We start from the raw sequence: 13,197 nt of genomic DNA, 5'->3' as shown, positions 1-13,197 counted from the left end.
CCACGAATAAATGTTTTAAATAAATAATACAAACTAAATAATACTGTAAGTATCTAGAGAGGCCAAATAAATGTCTTTTTACTGACACTTTTCAAGAGTTTAAACAGTAGTTAGCATCACTTCAGGTGCTGCATAAATAGCAGCAACGTGTTGTAGTTTTAAACCATTGGTAACACTTAGAGCACCATAGTTCATCATTGCTGCACTGTGTCTATCAGACTCATGATGGAAAGTAAAAAAACTAAGATGTTGCAGAAGTGTTTTTCTTATTTCCACACATTCTCTTTCCTCCTGAAAATCTGGTGCCTGCATTACCCACAGTGCATCTCTGCTGCTAACAAGATGGTAATGGCTTGTAATGGCTAATGTAAAGTTAAACAAACTTTTGAACCATTACTAAATTATTTACTGATCTTAAAAACTTTCACTTGCTGATGAAACAGTTTTAAGACAAATACAATTATTCCACATCTGCCTAAGAGTCCAGGACTCCAGCATACAACAGAAACAAGCTGATGTTTGTTGTTCCAGGATATGACTTCCTCGCTTCTTTGGGAAAGGCAGCATGCAGGCGAGTGCACAGATAGAGAGAGAAAGAGAGAGAGAGAGAGAGAGAGAGAGAGAGAAAGAGAGAGAGAGAGAGAGAGAGAGGAGGTGGTGAGAGCTTATCAAGGTGATCGGGACCAAAAACTCCCAAAACATTAAATGCCAGGAATGTGACCAACATCTGCTTAATCCATTACCCCCCTCCACACACACGCACATATAGAAGCACACAAATGTGCACACACACACACACACACACACACACACACACACACACACACACACACACACACACACACACACACACACACACACACACACACACACACATTCTAAAGCATTTGTAATTATGAAGCAGTACATGTGTTTTCATTGTAAAATCCAGACTGCATCTGAAGCCTCATTTCTGCCTTTTTTCTTTTACATTTTTTTTAAAACATCTTTTTCTTCCTTAACACGTCAGAGGTTAAATAAAAGCTCAACTGTTGAAGGTTTATCTTCTCCCGCGTGGGACGTAAATGTATGGACGCTAAAATCATACCGCAGTAAAGTATGAAGATAAAGAAGATAATAATCAAGTAAAAAATACTATGATGTTTCTTTTCATTAGGCAAGCAGGGAATTGACCTTAAAGTAAATGTGAACATGTTTCTGAACAAACTTTAACTAGTTAAAAAAGTATCAACTAATGAACAAGAAGTATACCAACGTAACAGCTTAATGAAGCAAAAACAACGCAGACAAAACCAACACTGACCAAAAACCTTTTCATTCAAAATCTAAGGCCCCAGCACAGTGAACCCAAAATGACTGTGAGTTAAAATGCATCTATTAAAGGTGACGCTTTAATGTATTATGCAAACTCCTTTTCCCATTTCTTGGACTTCCCCAAATTTGCAGAGGAGCTTTTGGGAGAAAGGACAGGGATGTCAGCCAGGGAGGGGGAGGTGGAGGGGGGGGGTATAAAAACCAAAAGCAGGAGAGGAGCGTCTGCTGGAACGAGGTTTTCAGGAGGAGCGCTGAGTCTAAGAGCATCTCAGATTGAACCATGCTGAGGTTTGTCGTGCTGACCTGTGTGCTGTGCATGGGAGGACACGCTGCGGCTGGACAGAGAGGTGAGAACCAGGTTTTATGGAGGCAACATTTAGATTCATTATTTAAGCTTTGGGTTGTTCACATGGGAAACCATAAAATTAAGAAACAAGATTTTGCCAGAGAAGACTAAAATAATCCCAAATTACAAAAGGCAAATATGCATGAAATTATTTAGATTTTAAAAAAGCTAGACTATATGTTGTGCTCTTTTTCGTTGCATTTTGAATCCAGGACAGTTTAGTGTATAAGTGACATTTGAGAAAAAAAAAGAGCAACATGTTTACAGAGTATGAAAAACAATCAATAGAGGGTTAAAGCATCCTTGAATTTGGATTTATATCTGTCAAGATATAGTAATTGCATTGTTTGATTTTCATCTTTTGTCACAACTGTTCTTGCCTCACATGCATGCATACATACATGTGGAAAAACAATCAGCATGAAGTCTCAGTTGTAAGATGTGATGTAAGAATCTATTAGCAGTGAGGGTGATTTATTCCAGGTATGTCTTCTCTCTGCTGTTGAATTCATTCAGTAAACAGGGCTGCTGCTAATGGAAAGAGCACACTTCCTGTGCTTCATGCTCAGGGGGTTTCTGCCCTCCTCATGGGGAAGGGGTAGGGGTCAAAGTGATCAGGGGGTAGAGATGATGGGTCTACGGGTCAATTAAAAGGAACCGAATATCTTAAAGTCTCATCCTGTTTGGAAAATAAAGCTTCTTCCCTTCAGGGAATCTTGACTCTTGTACTTTTTTATCAGCTATACAGAGAATTGCTACAAACTCTGAAGACCCCCCCCCCCCCCCTTTTAGAGTGTGACAGTTTCAGCTCTTTATCCATGAACCTGAGACTCCCGCTCTTGTAGTCTTATTTTTCGCAGCTGCTTTTCACATAAAATAAATAATAAAAAAGCTCTCAAACTTCTTACTACTCGCTGAGTGTTTAGCAAACAACACGTAGCTCTGGTTAGCATGTTGGAGCGTTAAGCTGAATATTTCCCTCTGGAGTTGGTAGAGATGAAATGATACTTTATCAATGTTGTGTTTACAACCTGTTTCTGCTGCCCCCCTGTGGCCAAAAAGAACATAACCCTAACCCTTAACTCACTGTAAACATATTTCTTGGAGAATTTAGTAGGCTGCCATTCACCCTAACAAATGTTTAGGTTGATTAAAGTTTCTTCATGGTGTCTTCTGGTTTATCACATGGCAATTTTTTAATCAGAGGACAAAACTAATTTCACTGCTCCTACTTTGTTCCTTCTAACATCAGCCGCGAAGCTAGCGGTCATTTTAGAACAAGTGAGATTGAGGTTATTAACATGAGTAACCGTGTGTGTTTTGAGGTTACTAATTCAACTTTTATTACTTTTATTTTATTTTGTCCTTTAAAGTTACGTAGTTTATTTCAAGGACAACTGTTAACAGTTGTTTGGAAGAGGCTAACTTAAAAAGTCCAGATACGACTAAACGACGGTAGAGTTCAGTTCCTGTAACTCACAAGCTTTTGAAACGTATCTCCCAGAAAATCTGTATCATTCCATATCTGGAAAACCCATTTTACGACCGCAATGAAAACATCTCTGATTCCAGTGAATGCGTGGGCAGTAGATCCAAACGAGGCCTGCGGTGGCTGAGGAACGTCAGGTATTTGATGTACGATGGATCATGTTGGAGGACGTGTCTTTAAACCCCCCCCCCCCCCCCCCCCCACATGTCCATATTTACGCCAAAGTGAGCTTCTGCTTCCAGATGTTCAGCCAACAGGAAACTAATGAGTTGCAAAGACATGGCATCCAAAAATGTATCCATAACTTATATTATACCATCACTGAAGAGCTTCAAAGAAAAAAGTGGCGACGGGAGGATTGGGTTTAAATAAATGTGGAGACTAAAACGTTTCCCAAATGAGTGTCAAAGTGAAATAAGAATAGGACTTTCAGCTTGTATTCTTGCAGACTGTATAAAAATAACAGGCAAATCAGCTGTTTATAATACATGGTTGTGTTACCTCTTGAATAATTTTGATTACTTTTTTTCAGATGGAGAAATTATCAGTCAGATTAAAATGACGAACCTGGCGCTGGCTGAGATTAAAGAGCTTTTGAAACAACAGGTAAAAAAAACTGTGTTATGGATTTACTTTTGCAGCCCATATAAGACTTCTGTCCTGAAGGATCTGCTTGTAAAAGCTATATTGAAGCAGAAATACAATTTTGGGCAATGATCTCAATAAATGTCTTTAAAAAGAATTTCACTTTAACATCAGTCATTTCAGGAGGAGGGCAGGTGTTTAGTAAAACTGGACAGTTGGTTAGATTCACTTTGGTGGCTTCATGAAAACAGAAGTAACTTCATTATTTGATTTTTGAATATTGCAGATAAAAGAAATCGTATTCCTGAAGAACACTGTGATGGAGTGTGAGGCCTGTGGTGAGTTTACCAGACAAACAGAAACCCTTTTCAGCACTTCATTGAAATATTTTGCATGCAGAATGATTCATGGTCGATATTAAATCTATTCACAACAGTTTCATTGTTTGACAGAGTTCAAAGCTTCGATCATCCAGATGTTTTCATGAGTCTAAAATCCTGCATAAGTCCCAGTATAAAATAAAGAGAAAGAATAAAATAATTTATAATCATGTTAATGAAGCCCTAATGATATTAGATATCATATCATGAGCCATCATACCACAAGAGCTAGACCTGGTGCCAGTACAGTCAGTCAGTATGAATAGAATTATTACTGAGTTGTATTTACATGTTGTATATATGTTGCATGTTTAAGAGAGACACTTGCACTTGAATGTGTGTTTGTACTCCATTACTGTTAGGGTTGGGGTCTCCTGGGGAACAGTGAAGGGGCAGCAGAGGGATATACAATACAGACAGCTGAGACAGGTTGATCCGAGAGATAAAAAACTAAATTGACCTTTAAAATTGGTCATTTTGAGGCCAACCACAACAGCTATTGGCTGAATACTGTATTTTCCAGGCCATAAAAGTCTGCTGAAAGTGTTGATGTCGATTTAATGTTTCTAGTGCCAAAAATGTGAATGCTGAAGGAATTTAAAAAAGCGCCTCCAAACTGGGATGCTCGAGAAATGTCATGGCTCATTTAGAGCTGATAGATGATAAATCCGTTTTGCTTCAGAATCATATGAGAGCTGACACAGACATTTTCCCACAGTTTGAGGGTAGCATATTTTGTGTGGAGCAAAAATTGTTGGCTTTAATGTCTACACTTTGATATGTTGGAATGAAGCATGTTTGACCTCTTCTCTCCTCAGGGATGGGAGGAATGCAGCCTCGTCCCTCCTGCATTCCCAACCCCTGCCACCCAGGGGTGAAGTGCATGGAGACACCTCAGGGTATAAAGTGTGGACCCTGTCCTGACGGCATGGAGGGGAACGGTACCCACTGCACTGATGTGGACGAGGTACCCGGAAATATAATAAGTCAGGGCACAGACAGTACGGGTTAAATAGTTTGCTTATAGGATTTGAAACATGTTTGGAAAATGTTGCAATCATTTTAGGTTGATAACGAAATGCAGAAAGAAACTACATAAAAAATGAAAATAAAGGATTTCTCTACACTGTTCTGCTTAAAAACAAAGAAATAAAACAAATGAAATGAATAACTAATGCAATATTTAAAGAACTTCCACAGGTTGGCCTAAAGCTCATACAGTCTCTTTTGATTCATCATAATGTCAAAGAATAACATTTAAAATTTTGTTGTCCATAGTGCATGGTGATGCCTTGCCACATGGGCGTACGCTGCATCAACACCTCCCCTGGTTTCCGTTGTGGTTCCTGTCCCGCTGGATACACCGGCCCCCAGGTCCAGGGTGTCGGGCTTGCCTACGCCAAAGCCAACAAACAGGTCAGGGTCAATAAATACACACACATACAAACTAGTTGATTCACCAATTTGAGTGTATATTCAGGCTTGACATGGGGAATACGTGTGTGTGTATAATCAAATATTCAAAATGAAGGGCTCATTTATTAGATTTAGGTGAGCATTAGGATTTTGTTCAACCGCATTTTGATGCTATAGTATGTAATAGATCTTTGACTTAAGTAAATACGTTTAATCACACATGCTAAATTACTTCTTAGTTCAGTTGACATGATAGTAGCAGTGGTAGACTACTATACCGTTATTATTATACACACATTTGAATAATCAACATTAGTATATCAATATTGTATGTTAAATTGTCTTATTGCCATCAAAGATGAACTGATTGTTTCTGAATATTAAGATTGATTAATTAATTAATTGATAACCACCTACACTCACTGCTACGTGACCTATGTAATAAAATGTTTGAAAAGAGAAGAGAAATGTATCAAGACATCAAAATGATGAAATACACAACACTTTACTTCACCCACTTTGAGATTGCTGATCTTATATTAAAAATGAGGGAGAGAAAATTCTTCCTCCTGCAGCTAGACATAATCATTTTTTCACTTCCTCCTTTATACATTCATTAGCAGCACCTCCTCACTCTCTCTGTGGTTTATATATACAGAGTGTCACACCGCATGCACTGGTCTGTATCATGAACGTCTCACGCACTGCGTTCTCTCTACTGCACTCCACTCTTGTCCATCTTCTTGCTACAGTCTCAGTTTGGAATAGTGTATAATCTACTGATTTCTCTATCTGTGTTTTTTGTCCAATCAAGGTGTGCAAAGATATCAATGAGTGTGAAGGCCCCAACGATGGAGGCTGTGTGGCTAACTCTGTCTGTATGAACACGCCTGTGAGTATAAACTCCAGCAATATTCATTACATGTCTTATTTCAGGAAGATTTTCTGCTAAGATTATAATAATTAGACACCGTCAGTGTTCATTATGTCAGTATTGGATGTATGTTGCAATGTTGGGGGTGTAAGCAGGGACTTGGGATGGGAAACTGAGGAGTGCCAATTCAAGTCCAGGTATAGACCTAGTATGGTATTAGGGCTGGTTGCTGCAGAGGTGCCAGCTTACTCCCTTGTGCTAGGGTACTTCAGTTGCAAGGCACTGAACCACCACCGGCTTGGGGCGCCAGTTGTTGATCATTTTGATCAACAATGAGATCATGATTACGAAACAATAACTTTAATTAAACATGTCACACTTTGAGTCTATATTTATTTGCATTCAGGTTAAAGGTAGATGGCAAACCAGATATAATTTTAATTGAAGTAATCCAGGAGTAAAATTAGGTGAGGCAGAAGTTCTATACTACAATAATACTAATGCAGGACCATAGAGTAATGCATGTCCTGTTTTGGTCCCCCCTCTGTGTGCCACAGGGATCGTTCAGGTGTGGTCCATGTAAGACAGGCTACGTTGGGGATCAGAGGCGTGGCTGTAAGCCTGAGAGAGCTTGTGGGAATGGCCAACCCAACCCCTGTCATGCCAGCGCTGAGTGCATCGTCCATCGAGAGGGTACAATCGAGTGTCAGGTGAATACATTCAACTTGCTTTATGTTGTACTTCTTGGTGAAAACCAGTACACATCACAATTTTTGCAGCCACAAAGAGTGAAGAATTTAGACTATTTATGACTTAAGAGAGAAAAGATCTTCATTATTCACTCATTTAAAATGTTGTGTATTAGTTTATTGCTGTGTGTATTAGCATGGACCAATAGGAAAAGTCTATGTGGATTAAATATTCATTTCACAGCCTTAATTTAAGATTTGTGTTCATTGATGCAGTGATCTCAGTCATCAGCTTGTGTCAGATATAGAGAAATCAATGGTCTGTCTGATCACTTAGGATCATCTGATAGTGTTTGAACTGCACAACAGGGCCAATGTTAACAGTGCGGGATCAATTAAAACACTTTCCATCCTCACAGTGTGGAGTTGGATGGGCAGGCAATGGCTACCTCTGCGGGCTTGACATTGACATTGATGGTGTCCCTGATGAGAAACTAGACTGCCCTGAGAGAAACTGCAACAAGGTGAGTCTCCTTTTATCATCGAAAACAGACACAAACAATTAAAACTTCAAAAAATGACACTGAACTGTCATCCGCAAAGAATATTCACATCTCTTGTGTAGAAGTGGTTTCAAAGGACGTGTACAGTATGTTTTCATACTGGTCAGTAATACTACCATTGCAGGATTTTTTAAAAGTCATTTTCAACGACACCTTGTTGGAACAGAGTTGAACTTCAGTCTTTTAAAGGATGTGGTTTGGAGTTTGAAAAGCGTCAGATATAAATCCCTTCTTTTAACTTTGGTTCTTGCATTGATGAATGATTTCTCCTTTTCAGGATAATTGTCTCACAGTGCCTAACTCTGGTCAAGAAGATGCTGACGGAGATGGAATTGGAGACGCCTGCGATGAGGATGCAGATGGGGATGGGATCCCCAACACACAGGTTGAGTTTGTAAAACAGTAAAGGGACACAAATCTATGAAGGTCCAGTGAACGTCTGTTTTAAAATGCCACTTTACTTTCAGAGACTGAAAAAGCTTCTTTACAGGATAACTGTGTGTTGGTGCCTAATGTGGACCAAAGGAACATTGACGAGGACGACTTTGGCGACGCTTGTGACAACTGCAGGGCCGTCAAAAACAACGACCAAAAGGACACCGATGTGGACAAATTTGGTGATGAATGTGATGAAGACATTGATGGTGATGGTATGTATTGCATTTTCTTTTTATAAAATATAGATATTAGTTATCAAATTCAAAGTGGATTAAAGCAAATGACCTTCAAATCGAAGGTCTAAGTTCCTTCTTTAACTTCTCATCAAGGTTATTTAAAGAGAAATGACAAAAAAGCCTCTCAACGCAATTGGATGGGCCTGTCCTGACCAACCACAGCAATTTTTACAGAACCTGTTTGTCCAGAGACGTGATAGCGATTCAGTATGCTTCACAGCAGCAGCTCTCTTGGTTGTTTGTAAGAACCAACAAGGATACCAATGTAAAGAAAACATGGAGGTGGTTTATATATATGATATTTCTTTTACCCATGCTGTTCATGCAGTTAATTTGAAGCTCATGAATGATTAAGACTACTTGAACTTATCACTCTAATCTCAGGGATCCCCAATAACCTGGATAACTGCAAAAGGGTGCCCAACACTGACCAGATAGATCGTGATGGAGACAAAGTGGGAGACGCCTGTGACAGCTGTCCGTATGTTCCAAACCCTGAGCAGGTCAGAAATCCATCCTCACACTGATCTGCTCTCAAATGAAACAAATTCACACATAAATTAAGCTGTTTCTGCGACCAAAATACTGCAGCTACCTCAAGAATTTGTACTCGCTGAAAACTGTAACTTAAAATGGATTAACATTCTTCCTCACTGCAGTGTTGTAAAAGAGTTCTCCAGGGTGTGTCAGACATACTTCAAATTGTATTCTGACTTTTATCGATCTTTCCTCAGACGGACGTGGACAACGACTTGATTGGAGACCCCTGTGACACTAACAAGGACAGGTAAGGTGTGACCTGAGTGATCCAATCACATGTGAGATTTCCTAGCCATGAGCATTTTGGCATCCAACGTCAGCGTGTGGCAATAACAGCGCGTCTCTTCCAGTGACGGTGACGGTCACCAGGACTCTCGAGACAACTGTCCAGCCGTCATAAACAGCTCCCAACTGGACACGGACAAGGACGGTAAGGGAGACGAGTGCGACGATGACGATGATAATGATGGCATTCCAGACCTGCTGCCACCTGGACCTGATAACTGCCGTCTGATCCCCAACCCCTTGCAGGAGGACTCTGATGGTGGGTCTTTTGCTGGCTTTGTAAAGAACAACACATTTGTCTAAAGTACTTTTGTAAAAAAGCGAAACATGTAGAATTCTTAAAAAGTGTTTGTCTTTTTATCCTCTCAGGCAACGGTGTGGGCGATATATGTGAGATAGATTTTGACAACGACACCATCGTGGACACCATTGATGTTTGTCCCGAAAACGCCGAGGTCACCCTCACTGACTTCAGGGAGTACCAGACTGTTGTTTTAGACCCAGAGGGAGACGCGCAGATAGACCCCAACTGGGTGGTGCTGAACCAGGTTAAGTGTTGGCTCCTGTTTAAGCTTCACATTTTTATTTGTCACTGCAAACAATGCAAATCTTTTTTGGCCATTTAACGTTCCCTTAATCCGACCTCTTTCTTTTTGCAGGGAAGAGAGATTGTGCAGACCATGAACAGTGATCCTGGCCTAGCTGTTGGTGAGAACATTATCTGCCTGCTATTCTTAGACACAGTCTATACATTTGGGAGACTGGCCATAAGTGGGAGATACTTATTTTTAATTAATTTAATTTGGAAAAACCTGGGGAAAATGCCACATGTTTCAAAATGTACATACATGTACATGCAAAGCTGAAGATAAAGAAATACAATAAGTGTATCTGGCAAAATGACTATTTAAAGGAAAGGTACTTTAAGTATCCCAGTCTTTTAAATTGGTGGGCTTCTAAGAGTTGTAACTGAAAACTGGAATACACTGAAGGGTTAAACTAATGTTGCTAATCACAGGAGATTCATTTAAATGTTTGCACTTATTTAGAAGAAAATTCAGAGGTCATAAAGTCATAAAGATCATCATGAAATGTTTCCATATTTTGATGGGTGGAATGAGAATTACTATCAACCACAACACAGAAAATATCAGACTTGTATGAGGTTCAAGGTATCCAGTAATTTAACGTTGTACCTAAAAGCGTCATCTTTGAACTACCCACTGCTACCTGTGTTTACCACCAGGTTACACTGCTTTCAGCGGAGTGGATTTTGAAGGGACGTTTCACGTGAATACGGTAACAGATGACGACTACGCAGGATTTATCTTCGGGTACCAGGACAGCTCCAGTTTCTACGTGGTCATGTGGAAGCAGGTGGAACAGATCTACTGGCAGGCAAACCCTTTCAGAGCTGTGGCAGAGCCGGGCATACAGCTCAAGGTAGTCTACGGATGTAGCACAGTGGGGGGGGAAAAAAAAGTCATGCAAAACTAAACATCAGATTTAGATTTACCCTTTAAACACAAACATGCCTTTTCTTTCAATTTATTGTTTACAGTTCAGTTTTAAGAGTCAATTGAACTTCTTGATAAGGAATAATTTAAGATGTAATAAATGCCTTTCATAATGGTTTATTAATCATATAGTAATGGTTTGATAAAAGCAAGTGATAACCGTGATATTTAACTTACTGGACAGCTCCATTACATTCTGTTGATTAACATTACGGTTTGTTATTACTGTTAGCTATGATTTATGCCTTTCTTTCCTATCGTATCGTTTAACACCATCATCAGTTATGTTAGCTTAAAAGTGGCTAAATGCTAATATTAGCTTTTGTTGCCATGATAAGCTAACTGGTTTAAAGGACATTGAAGGTTAGTCCAGATAATTAGACTAAATCTTATTTGTGTGTGTTTTATAAAGGCCGTCAAGTCCAACACAGGTCCAGGTGAGAACCTGAGGAACGCTCTGTGGCACACGGGAGACACGAGTGACCAGGTCAAACTCCTCTGGAAGGACTCGCGCAATGTTGGCTGGAAGGACAAGACTTCTTATCGCTGGTTCCTCCAGCACCGACCCGCTGACGGATACATCAGGTACTGTCTGATTTAACTTGAAGGATTTATGCAACTCTTGTTTGCAGGATTTTTAAATTTTTCTTAATTTCAACTCTGTTCCTTTATTTATTCCTCATGATGTTTAGCCCAGCGTAACACAAACTATTAGAACTGTACCAAAGCATAAACAAACTTCTTGAGACTGCTACCTAAATTAAGTTAAAAATCCATATCATTTTTCTTTTGTCACCTGCTCTCTTGTTGATTTTGCAGAGTTCGTTTTTACGAGGGTCCTCAGATGGTGGCGGACACTGGAGTCATCATAGACACCACAATGAGAGGAGGTCGACTAGGAGTCTTCTGCTTCTCCCAGGAGAACATCATCTGGGCCAACCTGCGTTATCGCTGTAATGGTAGGACAAGTTTGCACTCCCAATCATTTGATTATCTTCTGAGTAGAAAATAAAAATTAAGTAAGCACTGATATTTTTTGATATTTTGCACACATTAATAATGATTGGGACACCATAACTTGAGTTTGTCCCAAGCTCCAACTCTTAAGAAAATAGCAACACATGAAGAAAACATACTAAATAGAAAAGAAAACATAGAAGAGGCCAGCATGCCTGTACATCTAACTCCTTTCTTTAAATCAAATAATTAATTGAGGGGTCTAAACTTAGTTTTTACTTTCAGAAATTAGCCAAACAATAAATTAAAAAAGTGAAAGGAATGAAGACATGAATGCAAAAATTATTTTTCCTGCTCTTTGCTGAGCTCTTTCTGTTTTGCTAAACTGAAAAAAAAAGTGACTCACTTCTTTTGGTTTCTTCTCCAGACACTATTCCTGAGGACTTTGACACCTACAGAGCCCGGCAGGTCCAGATAGCTATCTGATGACATCAACCAAGCTCAGGGGATTCTGGGAAAGGATATCCACACACTGGGATCAGAAATGTCACCAACCTGCCGATGGTTCCAAAAAGTCTATCGCTAGTGTTTGAAATTACTCAAAAAGGGGATAACACGCTTTAATCTCCTGACAGAACAGGAAGGTCTATAATAAAAAAATAAAATAATAATCATGATATTAAGTGAATAAGTAACAGATTATTTGTCCCATGTATATGTATTTATACTGTGGTGAAGATGTAACGCTCACTAATAAATATATGTGAATTTTGGTGAATTCAGCCATTTATTCTAAATCTGCTAAATGTGATGTGAACATTTTGGCTATAAGACTGAATGTGATAGTTTAAAATACTGATTATTTTCTTACACAGATACAAAATAAGACCTTGTGAAGAATGACATTTTGAATTTGAGGGGAATTTTTGAAAAATGCCAGAGGCATCAATAATCTCCTGGACTAGTCAAATGCTATTCAAACAACAGCTGGTACGACTTTTATCATGTTAATGCATCTTTACATTTCTGGAGAATTGCTAAATGAATTACGTTCAGTAACCGTTATTTAATAGCTACACTGCAACAAAGGCCAAACGTTTGATTTTAAGTAACAGACGTGACTTTTTTCAAACTCAACAGCTTTTAGTGGAAATCAACATCCTGAACATTTCACAAGCATGCACATATCCAAAATAATCTTTGAAACTTTGCATTTGGAAATACAGATTACAAAATAGAAACAATAGCAAAGACAATATACAACAGGATTAAAACACCATGCATGTCCACAGCAACAAGCTGCGGTGTTGAAAAATGACATCGGACGTTGTTGTTTTTTTTTCCAGCATATTTTTGCAAATCAAGACCATGTGCAGAAAAGAATCTGTCTTCCACATTCAATTTAATGGACAATTTTCTTTCATCTTATAAAAAAATGGTCACATAGGGAGAATCACATGGCAACAAAGAAATAGCTACAGATCTTTTACTACGACTTGCAGGACAACAGTAATATAATGCTATTCTCACTATAGTGGAACTTACACTGTTTTTTTTTAATCCAGAGA

General features: G+C 39.1%; 1 protein-coding gene across 1 annotated transcript; it reads left to right on the top strand.

Moving 5' to 3' along the window:
- Positions 1–1,529: 1,529 nt before the first annotated feature.
- Positions 1,530–12,407, top strand: comp (cartilage oligomeric matrix protein). Its single transcript, XM_061033853.1, has 19 exons — positions 1,530–1,661; positions 3,682–3,755; positions 4,021–4,072; positions 4,933–5,081; positions 5,393–5,530; positions 6,345–6,422; positions 6,962–7,114; positions 7,513–7,617; positions 7,934–8,041; positions 8,147–8,306; positions 8,715–8,833; positions 9,065–9,117; positions 9,221–9,414; positions 9,525–9,703; positions 9,815–9,863; positions 10,402–10,598; positions 11,085–11,257; positions 11,492–11,631; positions 12,057–12,407. The coding sequence occupies exons 1-19, from the start codon at positions 1,595–1,597 to the stop codon at positions 12,113–12,115; spliced, it is 2,247 nt and encodes a 748-aa protein (XP_060889836.1). The 5' UTR covers positions 1,530–1,594; the 3' UTR covers positions 12,116–12,407.
- Positions 12,408–13,197: the final 790 nt, after the last annotated feature.

Source organism: Labrus mixtus, chromosome 3, assembly GCF_963584025.1.
Source record: "Labrus mixtus chromosome 3, fLabMix1.1, whole genome shotgun sequence".
Lineage (NCBI taxonomy): Eukaryota > Metazoa > Chordata > Actinopteri > Labriformes > Labridae > Labrus > Labrus mixtus.
The sequence above is the reverse complement of the archived record's forward strand: the minus strand, read 5'-3'. Positions and strand labels throughout refer to the sequence as shown.

Coding starts and splice junctions, on each gene's coding strand:
- comp (XM_061033853.1), top strand. CDS start 1,595: ATGCTGAGGTTTGTCGTGCTGACCTGTGTGCTGTGCATGGGAGGACAC. Junction 1,662..3,681: donor CGCTGCGGCTGGACAGAGAG/GTGAGAACCAGG, acceptor ACTTTTTTTCAG/ATGGAGAAATTATCAGTCAG. Junction 11,258..11,491: donor CCCGCTGACGGATACATCAG/GTACTGTCTGAT, acceptor TTGATTTTGCAG/AGTTCGTTTTTACGAGGGTC.